This window comes from Procambarus clarkii, chromosome 81 (genome assembly GCF_040958095.1).
Source record: "Procambarus clarkii isolate CNS0578487 chromosome 81, FALCON_Pclarkii_2.0, whole genome shotgun sequence".
In the NCBI taxonomy this organism is placed as follows: Eukaryota; Metazoa; Arthropoda; class Malacostraca; order Decapoda; family Cambaridae; genus Procambarus; species Procambarus clarkii.
In genome coordinates, this window is record NC_091230.1 from 7,463,740 (window position 1) to 7,481,000 (window position 17,261).

Genomic DNA, 17,261 nt, shown 5'->3' on the forward strand with positions numbered 1-17,261 from the left:
GAGAAGGTCCGCAAAATAACAATTCACTTAGGGTATATTACACTAACAGTAGAAGTCTAAGAAATAAAATTAACGAATTAAATGCTCTTGTCTGCACAGAAAAAATAGATATTATTGCACTTACCGAAACGTGGATGAATGTAGAAAATAGAGAACTATTAGCTGAATATCAAATATATGGATTTAAACTATTTCACACAGATAGATATATTAGACGAGGAGGTGGAGTAGCCATATATGTTAGGGACAATTTGAAATGTAGTCTCAAAGAGGGAATCAAAACAGAGCCACACACAGAAACTATTTGGATTGAATTAAACGAAAAAGCTAAAAATATTATAATAGGAGTAATATATAGGCCACCAAATTTAGACAGAATGGAAGCAAAGCATCTATGGGATGAAATATCTAGAGCATCTAGATCTAACAGTATTTATGTCATGGGTGACTTTAATTTTAGCGGAATAAACTGGTTGAACAAAACAGGGAATAGTGAAGCAGAAGATTTTCTAGAATTAATTGACGATTGCTTTCTTACGCAACACATTAAGGAACCAACACGGGAAAATAATATTTTAGATTTAGTGTTAACTAACAGGGAAACGCAAATTAATGACATCGAAATAGGGAGTGAGCTAGGGAGCAGTGATCACAAAGAAATCAGATTTAGCATAGAATGGAATAGACCAGTAGGAGAAAATTCTGTTAAAGTGCCAGATTTTCGAAAAGCTGATTTTAATAGCCTAAGAAATTTTTTGGGTCAAATTGATTGGAAAGGCTTGGGTATGGGGTGTGGGCCGGTCTTGGAGCGAGACATGAACCCAGCGATAGGTGACTTAAATGGGGATTTCGATGTGGATTCAATATATAACTTATTTAAGAATATTCTAAACAAAGCACAGGAACGTAGTATACCATACAAATTGAATAGATCGTATACTAATGACCCAAAGTGGATAACAAAGAATTTGAAGAACCTTATAGGTAAAAAGAGAGCTTGGTACAAAAGGATTAAAAATGGGGAGGTCACTTTAGAACAGGAATTCGTACAACTGGTTAGAAATGTTAAAAAAGAGATAAGGAAAGCAAAAAGAAACTATGAAGTTCGCATAGCAGGGCAAGCAAAGACAAATCCTAAAGGGTTTTTTCAGTTATATCGTACTAAGACTAGGGAAAGGATAGGTCCATTAAAAACTGAGACAGGTCAAATAACAGATAGTGATGAAGAGATGAGTAGTATTTTTAATAAATATTTTGTATCTGTATTTACTAAAGAGGAACTTAACAATATGCCTTCAGCCGAACAAGTCTATGTGGGTGGGGACGAGGACAGGTTGACGAGTTTAGCAGTTACCAGGGAGGATGTTCTTAAACAAATAGTAAAACTCAAACCAAACAAATCCCCAGGGCCGGATGAAGTGTTTGCTAGGGTGCTTAAAGAATGCAAAGAGGAGCTTTGTGACCCACTGTCAACCATATTTAATAAATCAATAGAGTCAGGCAGAGTGCCAGAGTTTTGGAAAGTTGCTAATGTGATACCAGTTTTTAAGAAAGGAGATAGATCACTTGCGTCTAACTATCGACCAATTAGCCTAACGTCTATTGTGGGAAAGTTACTCGAATCTATAATAGCAAATAAAATTCATCTTCATCTTGAAAAACATAAATTAATAATTGAGTCGCAACATGGTTTTATAAATGGCCGTTCATGTTTAACAAATTTGTTATCTTTTTATTCTAGCATTGTTGAGGCAGTTGATAGTGGTAAGGATTGCGATGTTGTATACCTTGACTTTAGCAAAGCTTTTGATACAGTGCCACATGAAAGACTGATTAAAAAAATAGAGTCTCATGGTATTGGGGGTGCTATATTAAGCTGGATTAGGGCATGGCTATACCAAAGGAAACAGAGAGTTAGTATAAATGGAATCAAGTCAGAGTGGGAAAATGTTGTAAGTGGAGTGCCTCAAGGCTCTGTCCTGGGACCTCTGTTGTTTATAATATATATAAATGATTTAGATTCAGGTTTGAGTAGCAACATTTGCAAATTTGCCGATGATACGAAAATCGGTAGGGAAATTAATTCGGAGGAGGACTCACTATCACTTCAAGTTGATCTAGATAGGGTTTTGAAATGGTCAAAGGATTGGCAGATGCAGTTTAATGCTGATAAATGTAAAGTTCTGAGGTTAGGTAATGATGATAGAGTTACAAGATACGAGCTAGATGGTGTTGTGATTGCGAAGTCGGATTGCGAAAGGGATCTGGGAGTTATGATTAGTAAGAATTTAAAACAAAAGGATCAATGCATAAATGTTCGTAATAAGGCAAATCGGACACTTGGATTTATTAATCGCAGCGTTAGTAACAAGACACCTGGTGTGGTTCTCAAGCTATATCTTGCTCTAGTTAGGCCCCATTTAGATTATGCAGTTCAGTTTTGGTCGCCATATTATAGAATGGATATAAATTCACTTGAACGTGTCCAGCGTAGGATGACTAAGTTAATTCCCCAAATTAGAAATCTTTCATATGAAGAAAGATTAACAAAGCTTAAGTTGCATTCACTGGAAAGGCGAAGAGTTAGGGGTGACATGATAGAGGTTTACAAGTGGATGAATGGACATAACCGGGGGGATATTAATAGGGTATTAAAAGTATCAACACAGGACAGAACACGAAACAATGGATATAAATTGGATAAGTTTAGATTTAGGAAAGACTTGGGTAAATACTGGTTCAGTAACAGGGTTGTTGATTTGTGGAACCAATTGCCGCGTAACATTGTGGAGGTGGGGTCCCTCGATTGTTTCAAGCACGGGTTGGACAAGTATATGAGTGGGATTGGGTGGTTATAGAATAGGAGCTGCCTCGTATGGGCCAATAGGCCTTCTGCAGTTACCTTTGTTCTTATGTTCTTATGTTCTTATGTTCTTATGGTTAGGTTCGGTCATATATCTACGTTAATTTTAACTCCAATAAAAGAAAATTGACCTCATACATAGAGAAAAGGGTTGCTTTATCATTTCATAAGAAAATTTTTTTTAGAAAATATATTAATTCAGGAAAACTTGGCTTATTAGGCAAATCGGGCCTTGAATAGTAGGCTGAGAAGTGAGTTCTGGCTACTAGGTACGACATATATATATATATATATATATATATATATATATATATATATATATATATATATATATAAATATATATATATATATATATATATATATATATATATATATATATATATATATAATACATATATACTGATATATAAATAATTATTATATCATTCTTGGGTCATGAATGCTGGTGTGTGTTTGCAGCACATGGTGGCGGTGTGCGTCTATGGGTGCCAATGAGTCTGAGAGCAGTGGCCCTCTTCCATTGTTATTCAACAATTTTGAGATCCATTGGCACTATTGGTCATGGCCCAACCAAAACATCAAAGGTTAACAATTATAACATCAAACTTTATTTTGAAGGTTTTAATTTAGTATGAATTTGCAGTGTGTAGCTATGAGGTCTAATTAATCGTATATCCAATGATATTTGTATGTAGAAACAGCTAGATCTCGACAAGCTGTAATAATTTGTAATAATTACTTTCATCTTCAACTTCTACCTGATGCTGTGTATGATATGTATGACAATATGATTTGAAAATTTGGCGTTCTCATTGACCCCCAGCTGAATTTCCAGGGACACATTCTAAATATATCAAAAAAATGTTTCAAAAACTGTTGGCATTCTTTCTAAGATCAGATATTATGTACCCGTCCATTCACGTCCTCTAATTACTCAACACAAAGCTGCTATTAGGACAATTTCCAACTCTGGCCCCAGACATCACTCGGTACCCCTACTCAAATCTCTGAATATGTTAGACATTAAGTCACTGCACATTCTCTCATGTGTATTATACATATATAAAATGCTGAATTGTAATGCCAATCCTGACCTCAAAAGCTTCATTGAAGGTTGTAACAGAACCCATGAGCACCACACCAGAAACAAATACAGGGTTGATATTCCAAGAGTACGATTTAATCAAACTAGAAATGCTCTACAAATCAAGGGACCCAGAATAGTAGTGGCTTTAGTCATTGTATGTACTAGCTCTATCTATAAATCTATATATTTTTGTAAAATCTTTTGTATGTATGTACCTTACCTAAATAATCATTTATTTATTTATTCATTTGAAAAAAAAATATATCACTAAGAGAAAGGCATATATATATATATATATATATATATATATATATATATATATATATATATATATATATATATATATATATATATATACATATATATATATATAGTCACTTCTGGGGTGTGACTTTTCAGTCGCATATAGTCCTGGTGACCATTCAGGCTTGTTCGCATTTGTGTTCCTCATGTGTGCCCCAAAGAATGAGGTGATATAATAAAATGCTATGCCCAAGATTACCATCCGAGTGCCGGCGGGGAAGTGGTTCAAATAGCTTTGGCTATCACTTCCTTTTGTCCGGTCGTGACGGTCAAGCGGATTAAGGCGTCCTGTAGTTACCAGTTGCGTTGCTTCTGAGAGTATGGGTTCGAGTCACTTCTGGGGAGTGAGTTTTCAGTTGCATATAGTCCTGGGGACCATTCAGGCTTGTTCACATTTGTGTTCCTCACGTGTGCCCCAAAGAATGAGGTGATTTGATAAAATGCTATCCCCAAGATGTCCATCCGAGTGCTGGCGGGGAAGTGGTTCAAATAGCTTCGGCTATCACTTCCTTTTGTCCGGTCATGATGGTCAAGCGGATTAAGGCGTCCTGTAGTTACCAGTTGCGTTGCTCCTGCGAGCATGGGTTCGAGTCACTTCTGGGGTGTGAGTTTTCAGTCACATGTAGTCCTGGGGACCATTCAGGCTTGTTCGCATTTGTGTTCCTCATGTGTGCCCCAAAGAATGAGGTGATTTGGTAAAATGCTATGCCCAAGATGTCCATCCGAGTGCTGGCGGGGAAGTGGTTCAATTAGCTTCGGCTATCACTTCCTTTTGTCCGGTCGTGATGGACAAGCGGATTAAGGCATCCTGTAGTTACCAGTTGCGTTCCTCCTGCATTGCTATGCAAGGAACGATTTGCCTAATAGGCCAAGTGATTTTCTTTATTTTCAACAACAAATTTCCAATTGGTATATTTGAATAATTATTATTATATTACATTAAGAACATAAATTATTGGCATAGTTATGTTATTTTAGGTTAGGTTAAGAAATGATAGGTTAGGTTAAGATATGATAGGTTAGGTTAGGTAGAGTTGGGTAGGTTCGGTCATATATCTACATTAGTTTTAAGTCAAATTAAACATCATCAGTGCGTTGGCATCAGTTCTCATTGACGAACGAGCAAAAATTAGAAGGATTTAAATCGTAATTTAAATAGTTATCTCATCCCTTCTTTCCTTTGAATGTCAGTGACTGTGCTTCTGCTATGCTTAATTGCCTTAAAAGCGGCCAATTTTCATGATACCTTAAATTATAAAGGCAAAATTTGTGCTGAGTATACGAGTATATGTAAAATTGACTGAATATCCGCAAAAATTAAGAAAAGAAAACAGCACACCCGTTACATTAAAGAAAACGAATTCATCGTTTCGGGGAGAATTTTCTAGGGAGGGCGGCCGGTAACTGTAACAGCCCGATAAGTGCAATTATGTACTAAATACGTAAGTATGAAAATGTACTTATTACATTTAGTATTAAAACATACTGTCTATTCGGAGGATGGGTTGCAACATAGTGGCATTGTCATCTAGGATCAAGATGTATTATGAATCTATAGTGTTTCTATAATGATTCTGATATGATTTTGATATAATATAGATATGATATAGAAATGATATAGAAATTATACATTTCTTTGATGATAATATTGATAGGTGGGTAAAATTTCCCACATCTTCCAGAGGGAGAGAACTGGCATAGAGTCCAATACTAAGGACTATAGTAACCATATGTATTTATTTACTCTCCATCGGATTGATAATATAAGTGCAAATTTTGCTTGCACTTTTGTCTGGCTGTCCGTTGTGGACGATTGTGTCTGTTAGGAGTCTGTGGGTCATGTGGAGTTAGAGGGTCTGGAGGTCTCTCAGGATCTAACTGCAGCTGGCTCACTGATTCCATGTGGATGTGTTTGTCCAATGTCTTCAGGGAAGTTGTTCCTTTAGACAGGATTTTGACTATTCTCAAAATTCTCTGGCTATCTGGATAGACTGAGACAACTTTACCTAATGGCCAGTCACCCCTAGGGCCATCACTGTCTACCAAGACAATATCACCAGGTTGGAGATTAGATATATTATGTGGGACATTGGCCCCATAGTGATGTTCTCGTAGAGATGTAAGATATTCTTTTGTCCAAACACCATTCCATTTTTTTATTATTCTGGACAGATGCTTATACCCCTGAACCAACTCGCTCTGACCCACATATGAGGAATCTCTGATCTCATCATCCACTAGAGATGGTACCGGAGTCAGAAGTCTTCCATACATTAGGTGGGCAGGACTTAATGGCTCATGTTGAGTAGGATCATCAGACAAGTAAGTCAACGGCCGGTTATTCACCCTTGATTCTATTTCCATGATTACTGTCTGGAGTTCTTGAAGATTGATTTTCTGACGGTGTAGAGATTTTCTCTAGGATGTTTTGACAGTTCCTATTAACCGTTCATAAAATCATCCATGCCATGGGGCTCTCGGAGGGATAAATTTCCATCTGCTATGACGCTGTTCTAGTGTGGAAGTAACTGCAGGATGGGAACAGATTTCCTGTAGACATGCTTCTCCAGCTACCAAGTTTGCTCCGTTATCTGAAATCCTCAGCTTGGGGCATGACCGGCGTGCTACGAATCTGCGGAAAGCTTGTATAAATGATTGAGCAGTTATATCGGGTGTTACCTCTAGATGTACTGCTCTGGTGGTAGCACAGGTGAACAGACAGATGTATGCCTTGATAGGTTGCATATCTGCAGTCCCTGTTAGATAAGCAAATCTAACTGTATCTAATCTAATCTGCTCCTGTATAATCTACTCCTGTCGTCTCGAAAGGATGTAGATGGACCACTCGTTCCTTCGGTAGGGGTGGTGCCTTGGATAAAAGCAAGTTCTTGCATCGTCCCTTCGGCATATCATGCAATTTTTCAAGATTGATTTGACTGGCTGTCTTCCCTGAAGAATCCAATACTGTTGTCTGATATGTGTGAGTGTGTCTAACACTCCTCCATATTTGATGATTTGTTGATGTGTATATAACACAATCAACCTTGTGATCCAATGATTTTTTGGTAAAAGCCATGGATGCATGGTATCTAGATTGATATCTGTGTGTTTAAGTCTCCCTCCGCAACGCAGAATGTTGTGATTTTCTTGGTCTATCCACAGACCGAGATTGCGTTTTAACTGATGCGGAAGATTTTCATAGTTATTCCCATAAGTTTCACTCTGGGCTTGTCTTACCCAATAGATAAGTGCATCTGAAAAAGTGTATTTTATACCTTTTTTTTTGAGATAATGAAACACATTCTGTGTTACATTGATTAATTTGATGAGCAAGGAGTAACGAGTACAATCCAAGACTGATATTTGAGCTTGCTGCCTGGTGGTAGTTATGGTTTGTGTCGTGATGACGTGTGACTTTTGTTCCAGCCAACTACCATTCACTAACCATCGAGGCCCATCAAACCAAATATCTGCCTTTGCAAACTGTTTAAACGTCACACCTCTTGATAAGAGATCAGCTGGATTATTTTTTGTTGGTACATGCAACAATTGAAAGCCTGCGGAAATTTCTTTAATTTCTGAGACGCGATTTTTTACATATGGAGTCGGACAGTTGTCGTTTCATATCCATTGTAAGACAGCTTCATTGTCAGACCATATAATGACATCTTTGAAGTTCACGGTAGAAAGACTTGTTTGATATGCACTGCTAAGCATGTGCCAGTTAGCAGTGCTGTTAGTTCCATCTGAGGCAAAGTCCTCATTTTTAATGGAGCAACTCTGGCCTTAGAGGTGATAAGATATGATTGATTAGAAGTCAATAAGTAAGCACAAGCTCCAAAAGCTTTGGCTGACGAGTCTGCGAATACATGTAGTGATACTTCATCATTTTCCTCGACTATGTGTCTCGGAAAAATTATCTTTTCGACTAAAGTTTGTTATTGAGCCACTTCCATCCAAACTTTTTGTAACTGGATTGGTAGTGGATCATCCCAACCAACTTTAGTCTTCCAAACTTCTTGCACCAATAAATGCCACTTGATAGTTGAAGGATTTAGTAGACCAAATGGGTCGAATACCTTGCTAACTTGTGAAGGTAAATCCCTTTTAGTAGCAATGCAATAATTTATTGGTACAGATTTGATTAATATTGTGTCCGAGATTAGATCCCATTCCATACCTAACACCTTTTGTGATTCTGGTACGTGATATTCAGGGTAATCTCCTGGTATTTGATTATTCAATGTTGCATTATTAAAGGCCCAAAATTGTAGTGGCATGTTGGCACCTTGTAGCTCTTTGTTGTCCTCTTGATATATTTGTAACAGTTCAGTAGTACTATTAACTGTCCCTTGAAAATTATCTACATATAGATTCTGACTGATTTCAGCCTTATAGGGACTTGATGATTTCTTCAGATGAGCATCTAGAGTTGCTTGCAATGGAAATGGACTACTTGTCACCCCAAAAAGAACTGAGGAGAATCTGAAAGTCTCTATAGGACTATTGATATCTTCTGGGTTCTCTACCCATAGAAACTTAGTGAAGTCTCTATCTTGTTCCTGCAAGACAACTCTTAGAAAGGCCTTACTTATATCTGCTGAAAACGCATATTTGTTAAGTCTAAACTTCAACAGTATGTCACATAATTTTTGAGTTAGACTTGGACCTGTTTGCAAACAATCATTTAGACTGGTTTCTTGGGGTCCAGATTTAGAGCTACAATTAAAAACTATCCGTAAAGGGGTCATTTTTGATTCTCTCATTACAGCCATGTGTGGTAAAAAATGGCCTGTTTGCTTATTGTCGTGTTTCATGACTTCGATGAATTTATTCTTTAATTGTTGAGCAATAATCTCACGATAGAGTTTTAAATGCTCAGGCCTTTTTCTTAGTTTTTCTAATTGTGACTTAAATTGACCATAAGTCATGTGATAGTTGGTAGGTAAGGTTTTATGGTTGATTTTCCACGGTAGCCTTACCCAGTACTGTCCATCATGGTACTGTACAGTTTCTAAGTACTGATTGTATGCACAGACATCATCAGGACTTGGTTGTTCAGGAATTATTCCTATGGCATCATGTTCCCACAATTGATGTACAGATTCCAATCCGTCATCAATCATGTGGGGGATATTAGGTGGTGACTGTTCTTTGCCTAGTCAAGCCAAAATTACAGTTTCTATATGATGTGATTTTTCAGGAGTTGAAGGTTCAAGATCTAGTATATGTCCTGTCATCAATATGCCTCCTGCTGATTTGAGTATATTCATACCCATAGATTCCTCTGATCCCAGAATGAATCGATGATAGTAGTCAGCTCCAATCAGGATTCCAATATCCTCTATGTAGTCAGAATCGAGCAGAGGATCTGCTAATTGGATTCCTTTTTCTTTTAAGAATTTAATAGTGGCTGCCAGACCAGTCACTTCCATTTCAGTAAAAATTTTATCAACTACTATGGCTTCGACTGTCCTTTGGGATGTACCTAGACAGACATTGAGTTGTACTACCGGAAAGGTTCTACGACCTGAATTGGTAAAAAACCCTGATATGGATGTAGATACTTGCTTTGAAGATTTAGGTTGTAAATCTTCTGCCATCTTTTTTCTGATAAAGGTTTTCTGCGACCCTTGATAAAAAAAAGCCTCTAGTTTGAATACAAATTCCTTGATTGCATAGTTCTAGCTGTGCAGTAGGCAATATGGTTGTTGTAACAATTTCTGTATCTAAGGCATTGACATTACTCATCACTGTACAGAATTGTACGGCTGCTGTGGTATTATCATCTTTTGGCTTTGCCTGAGATGCAGGTTTATTATTCGATGTCTGTGATCTGGATTGAGTGTTGATATCAGCACAGAGTGCTGTGTGATATACACTTTTATGACAATATTGGCAGTTCTGCAATTGAGTGTTACACTCACTTGTATCATGCTTCCATAGACAACGGATGCACCTGTTCAGAGATTTCAGTCGATTGATTCGACTGGCACGGTCTTCATAAACTGTGCATTGATAAATGGTATGTGCTTCTTGACAATAAACATTTTGGGGCACTTGCAGCTCCTTTTGTCTTATCTGTCTTGGGAGCTTGATTTCCTACAGTTTTGTTAACTGTGGGGAATATAGCATAAGAGCCAACATTACTTTGTTTCCACTTTGCAGAAGAGGAGTTTTGTTGCCTTGATTTTTGACTGCCAGTTTGAACAATTTTGTTTTTGTCCATGGATTCACCCTTGGTGATTTTTTCTTGTGATCTAAGTTTTCCTCGGCTTTGTAATCTTTGTACGTAAGCTCGAAGTCCATCAAAGATTTAGCTCTGTGATAAGATGTTGGTGTTATAATGGGTGCATAGGCTGTCTATGACCTCATTAGGAAGTTTCCTTTGAATGATTAACATTGTAGCCTTTTTGAGAGAAGCCTTGGAGTTTATTATGGAATCAAAGGCTCTCCAGAAGGTATCCCAATCATCTTCATCCTTGCCCTCAAAATATGGTAAATGTACCTTTGAGAGCTCTGCTGCTATATGTGTGACAGTTGCATTGCCCTGCTGAGTGGATGAACTCACATTGGATTGGGTTCCTGCTTGAGATATTTGTTTGATTAAAGGATCAAGTTGATCTTGGATTTTATCTTCATACATTGTTATTTCAGCAACGATTTCCTGAAGTTCCTTTCGGGTTAAATCTGCAGTAGCCATTTCTGTTAGATAAATCTCTGCATGGCGTTTGATTTGTCCATACTTTTCAACAGCTGCTTATACTCTGGTATTCAGAATTAATAAATCAGGAGATGATTGTCTAGCCAACTTTTGACATTTGTCAATCAGTTGAGTTAGGTGATTTTGTAGACCATTAAGTGTTCTCCTATTTCCTGTTTCACCTCCTGGTGGAATACTGTCAGCCATTTTGACCTTTTCCAAGTTTCGGAGATTCCGAGATTTTCTCTCTTTTTTGATAAATATGTTTAATGTTAATGTATTTTGATAAATGAGCTTTCCTGTCAACATAGGTAATAATTCCAAAGATCGCCCTTCTTTTCCTCCCTGGAATCTGGTTGTAGTAGGTGCTCAATTATCAAAAGTACTGTAATAATTTGGTTTGTGATCCAAATGCACAAATGCACCAAATCGGTAAATCCTGTAAAAATTTTAAAAAAATAGTAAATAGCACTATTTTTGCAAAGTCATTACAAGATCTATTACCCTAATAGTTATTTGATAAAATACAGTAGTATTCCTACTGGTTTTACCTGTGATAGGGTTTGATACAGTTGACTATGGTTAGATTGTAATGAAATGTTCTTACAGTGATAAAAACACTTTTTTTTAAAGAATATTGTGTAATGAGCAGCTCTGAAAATCAGTTGATTACAGATAATGCTAGATAATACACTTAAATATGTATATATGTTACCACAAGTGAGGTAGATAATAGTATATATGATTAAGATGCAGTTGTGTCTGTGACACTGATAAAATTAAGTACTGTGGTTTCTTAACACAGAACAATTACTAGTATGCTATGTATGCTTACTTGTTAATGGATATGGTGGCTTAAGCCACTGCAAACAATTTGTTTACTTAGATATATAGCTATGATAAATATTGGCTGCTAGCTAGGCTAGGTTAGAATATGTAAAAAATATTCCAATGCAAAATCAAGAAGTTTCTTATTTATTTGCTGGAACGGTAAACGAAGGACCATAATACGGTCTGAAGTGTACTGATATAACCATCTAGTTTCAAAGGACCATAATACGGTCTGAAGTGTACTGATATAACCATCTAGTTTCAAAGGACCATAAATATCCAGTTCGAAGGACCATAAATGTGGGAAAAACCTGCCGGGATTTATATGAGAGAAAAACTACCAGGGACTTGTACTGAACTAAATTAAAAATTACTGTCTGCAAATTAATTCAACTAAAATCTCTAGCTAGGGTTGTAAATCCTAGCTCCTCTTTTCCTAATGACAGATTGTGGGCTGTAAGGGGCAGGTGGGGTGAATAATTAGTTGATAGGTTGATTGAAGATCCACAGTCCACCTGCTGACAGGTATCTCACACAACTTATATTTTACACAAGGATAAGATTTAATAAATTCAGTTCAATGACTGAACACTGGCTCTGTTTTAATCGGAGATTTAAACATACATAGTCTAGCCTAGCACCATAACTATTAACAGCTAATATATTCTTATACTATAAATAACAATTTAAATTGTATAAGTACACCCTGTATGATAAATGACCTTAAATGTAATCTAAGTACTGTTAACTAAGTACTAGAAATTATATTCAATTAAATGAACTTATATGATAACTTAAAAATAGCTAAGTAAGCAATTGTTAACTTAATTTATATATTCAAGTATATATGCAGATGTATTTATATTCAATTTATATGATGAGGTACAGTCAGCCTGACTGAATCTTTTCTCACACCATGGACACTCATGAAGTTTTGTTTATTTATTGTGACTGAATCTTTTCTTTCACAATGGACGCTCATGAGGTTTGGTGCTTAAAGATTCAACTGCTGCACTACAATATTAATAAACTTACTGAAATATGAGGCGTGCCTCGCTTTATAACTGACAGACAGACTTATAGGATATTAAAGTCATACAAGCATACAGTTGGCCAATTAATACACTACTGTAATAACCTTCAATATACCTCTCTGAATGTCGGGTGCCTATCTGACAGTGTGCCAGACTGGATAACTCTTCCTTGACCAAGTTTAGGCACGATATTTTATATAACAGCTTTGCTGTAGATTGTTCCTGTAGCGTTGCTACGTGATTTTACTTTAACTGTGTTGCAGAAAGATGATAGTAGAGGTGGAGGCAGTGTCACTGTGTGCTCCATAATACACTCTTATGTAGATATAAATGTTCTAGGAATTTTCCTTGTTGATATATTGTCCAGATACTCCCCCAGTTCTAGAGTGTGTTCACTGGTGATAAAGATAATTAGATAAGGTGTCCTGAGCTAAGTAATGTTCGCTAAGGATCCATCACTGTTGTTCACTCTGTTGTAAACAAACGCATAGTGCCGAGGAGTGTAGTGGGCGCTTCTCTCCCCGAAATGCCCCCCCTTCCCTCTCAAGGGGGTAGCTTCAATGAATATTGATTGATTATTTTTACTGTCTAGACATATGATTGAGATAAGATGTAATTATAATATAATTAGATATAGGATTTAAAGATTATAAGTAGTACTTGATAGTACTACTGATTCTTATTAAGGATTCGATTTATAATCCCTACCGGAAATCGAATCATGTTCCAAATGTTTTTTAACTAAGAAATCCTTCTAGAAGCTTCTGGATCCTTGAGAGATCATGCACAAAGTCATGTAGGCATCAAGATGTATTATGAGTCTATAGTGATTCTATAATGATTCTGATATGATTTTGATATAATATAGATATGATACAGAAATTATACATTTCTTAGATGATAATATTGATAGGAGGGTAAAATTTCCCACAAAGTGTTTCATGTGTTCCAGCGATGGAGGCGGGGTGTTCCAGTGATAGAGACGTGGTTCAAGTTCAAGTATGTTTATTGAGACAAGAAAAAATACATCTCAAAGGGATAGAGTAGCTTAGGCTATTTCTACCCCCCCCCCCCCCCAGAGGCGTGGTATTACATGAGATTCAATGATAGAGGCAATGAGATCCATGTGTCCCAGTGATAGAAGCGTTGTATTCCATGTGTTCCAGCCATACAGGTGTGGTGTTTCACATGACACAGTGATAGAAGTGTGATGCTCCATGTGTTCCAGTGATAGACGCGTGGTATTCCATGAGTTCCATTAATAGAGGCGAAGTGTTCCATGTGTCCCAGTGATAGAGGCAAATTGTTCCATGTGTCGTAGTGATAGAGGCGAATTGTTCCATGTGTCCCAGCGATAGAGGCAAATTGTTCCATGTGTCCCAATGAAATAGGCAGGGTATTCTCCTTGTTCTAGTACTCACCTAGTTGTACTCACATATTTGTGCTTGCAGGGGTTGAGCTTTGGCTCTTTGGTTCCACCTTTCACTCTTCAATCTACTGGTGGACAGATTCCTGATAGAGCTGGAGAGTGATAGACACTCTCCAGCTCTATCTTATCAACATTTGAAACTGTGTATGGATTCAGCCTCCACCACATAACATCCTAGTGCATTCAATTCACTGACTACTCTAACACTGAATAAGTTCTTTCTAATGTCTCCGTGGCTCATTTGGGTACTCTGCTTCCACCTATGTCCTCTTGTGCGTGTACCACCCGTGTTAAATAATCCATCTCTGTCTTCCCTGTCAATTCCCCTGGCTGCAAAAGGCTGCAGTTCACGCAGCCTTTCCTCGACAATCATGCCTCTTAGTTCTGGGACTAGCTTAGTAGCATAACTCAGAACTTTTTCCACCTTCGGCTTCTGCTTGACAAGGTACGGGCTCCATGCTGGGGCTGCATACTCCAGGATTGGGCTAACATACGTGGTATACAAGGTTTTGAAAGATTCCTCACACAGGTTTCTGAAAGTAGTTCTGATGTTTGCCAGTCTCGCATACGCTGCCAATGTTATTCTTTTGATACGGGCTTCAGGAGACTGACGTGATATCAACTCCTAGATATTTCTCTCTCTAGGTTTCGAGAGAGAAAGATCTAGGAGTTGTTCCATTGATAGTGGCTGGGTATACCATGTGTTCCAATGATAGAGGCATAGTACGCCATGTGTTAAAATAATAGAAGCGTGGTGTTCTATGTGTTCCAGTGATAGAGGCGTGGTGTTCCATATGTTCCAGTGATAAAAGTGTATAGTTCTATGTGTTTCAATAATAGAGAAGAAGTGTTTCATGTGCGCAAGTAATAGAGGCGACATGTTCTCCGTGTTCCAGTGATAGAGTTGTAGTGTTCCAGCGATAGAGGCGTTGTGCCATGTGTTCCAGTGATAGAGGCGTGATATTCCATGTGTTCCAATAATAGAGGTGTGGTATTCCATGTGTTCCAGTGATGTAGGCGTGGTGTTCCAGTAATGTTGGCGTGGTATTCCACGTGTTCTAGTGATGTTGGTGTGGTGTTCCATGTGTTCCAGTAATGTTGGCGTGGTGTTCCATGTGTTCAAGTAACGTTGGCGTGGTGTTCCATGTGTTCTAGTGATATTGGCGTGGTGTTCCATTGATGTAGGCGTGGGGTTCATGTGTTCTAGAGATGCAGGCGTGGTATTCCATGTGTTTCAGTGATGTAGGTGTGGTGCTCAATGTGTTCCAATGATGTAGGCGTGTTGTTCCATGTGTTCCAGTGATGTAAGCGTGGTGTTAAATATGTTATAGTGATGTATGCGTGGTGTTCTTTGTGTTCCAGTTATGGAGGCGTGGTGTTACATGTGTTCCAGTTATGTAGGTAAGGTTCTCCATGTGTTCTAATGATGTATGTACGGTATTTCATGTGTTCCAGTAATGTAGGCATAGTGTTCTTTGTGTTCCGTTCATGTAGGCGTGATGTTCCACTTGTTCTAATGATGTAGGCGTGGTGTTCCATTTGTTTCATTGATGTAGGCGTGGTGTTCCATTTGTTTCATTGATGTAGGCGTGGTGTTCCATTTGTTCCATTGATGTAGGCGTGGTGTTCCATTTGTTCCATTGATGTAGGCGTGGTGTTCCATTGATGTAGGCGTGGTGTTCCATTTGTTCCATTGATGTAGGCGTGGTGTTCCATTTGTTCCATTGATGTAGGCGTGGTGTTCCATTTGTTCCATTGATGTAGGCGTGGTGTTCCATTTGTTCTATTGATGTAGGCGTGGTGTTCCATTTGTTCCATTGATGTAGGCATGGTATTCCATTTGTTCCATTGATGTAGGCGTGGTGTTCCATTTGTTCCATTGATGTAGGCGTGGTGTTCCATTTGTTCCATTGATGTAGGCGTGGTGTTCCATTTGTTCCATTGATGTAGGCGTGGTGTTCCATTTGTTCCATTGATGTAGGCGTGGTGTTCCATTTGTTCCACTGGTGTAGGCGTGTTGTTCCATTTGTTCCATTGATGTAGGCGTGGTGTTCCATTTGTTCCATTGATGTAGGCGTGGTGTTCCATTGATGTAGGCTTGGGGGTTTTCTGTATTCCATTTTTTAAAATGTGGTGTTCCGTGTTCCATTGATGTATTCTATCCGCATTCATAATTGTTTAGTTTTATTTGCCCACACAACGGAACTTCTTACACTGACGCCTAACATTCACTGGAAGAATAACGTAATGTGTGTTCCTTCAGTTCCCGTCCAGGACAAATGTGTGTTCCTTCAGTTACCGTCCAGGATAAAGTTCACAGTCGTCTAATTTATATCATTATAATAGAAAGATAATGATCAGACTTACTCAGTACAATGAGGAGACGTCTGGCAGCCCTGGCGGCCATCTTGCCCGATCACTGCCACCTGCAGGACAAGGATATTACTTTATTATTAACCCCATACCCATGCTGTGGGAGATATTCCACATACCCATGATGTGGGAGGTATTCTCCATACCCATGCTGTCGGAGGTGTACCCCATACCCGTGCTGTGTGAGGTGTATCCCATATCCATGTTGTGGAGGTATACCCCATAGCCATGATGTGGGATGTATTCCCTATTCCCATGCTGCGAGAGGTATATGTCGGAAAACCCGACACCATTTACTAATATTTACAATACATTTACAATAGGCAGATAATATTGCGGCTGGTTTGTAATAAATAAATTAACTCAGAAGAAGCAGTGGAAATTTCATCTCATAGAAAACGAGATATCATTCCACATGGCGCTATTAATTTCACCAGCTAATTCTGTTGGGAATATTCCTAATAACAATTTTATTATGTTTTGGACTTTAAACATAATAAAAACGTCCCACTTGAATCAACTTAATTTTTAATACCAAAATAGGGTAAATGTGACCTTTCTTCCACTTTCTGACATCTGGACAAGAGAGCCAGGGCGTCAGTGCTGGAGGGTGTCAGCTATGGTTAATCAACGAGTC

The 17,261-nt window shown here is 38.1% G+C and overlaps 1 protein-coding gene across 3 annotated transcripts in view; it reads right to left on the reverse strand.

Annotated features, from left to right (window-relative positions):
- Window positions 1-7,777: 7,777 nt before the first annotated feature.
- Window positions 7,778-17,261, reverse strand: part of LOC138357962 (uncharacterized) — a 39,638-nt gene continuing 30,154 nt past the window's right edge. For all 3 annotated transcript variants that reach the window (XM_069315140.1, XM_069315141.1, XM_069315139.1), the window contains exon 2: window positions 7,778-16,677. In XM_069315140.1, the coding sequence (XP_069171241.1) occupies window positions 8,193-9,380 (1,188 nt within the window). In that variant the 5' untranslated portion in view covers window positions 9,381-16,677 and the 3' untranslated portion in view covers window positions 7,778-8,192. The remainder of the gene's footprint in view (window positions 16,678-17,261) is intronic.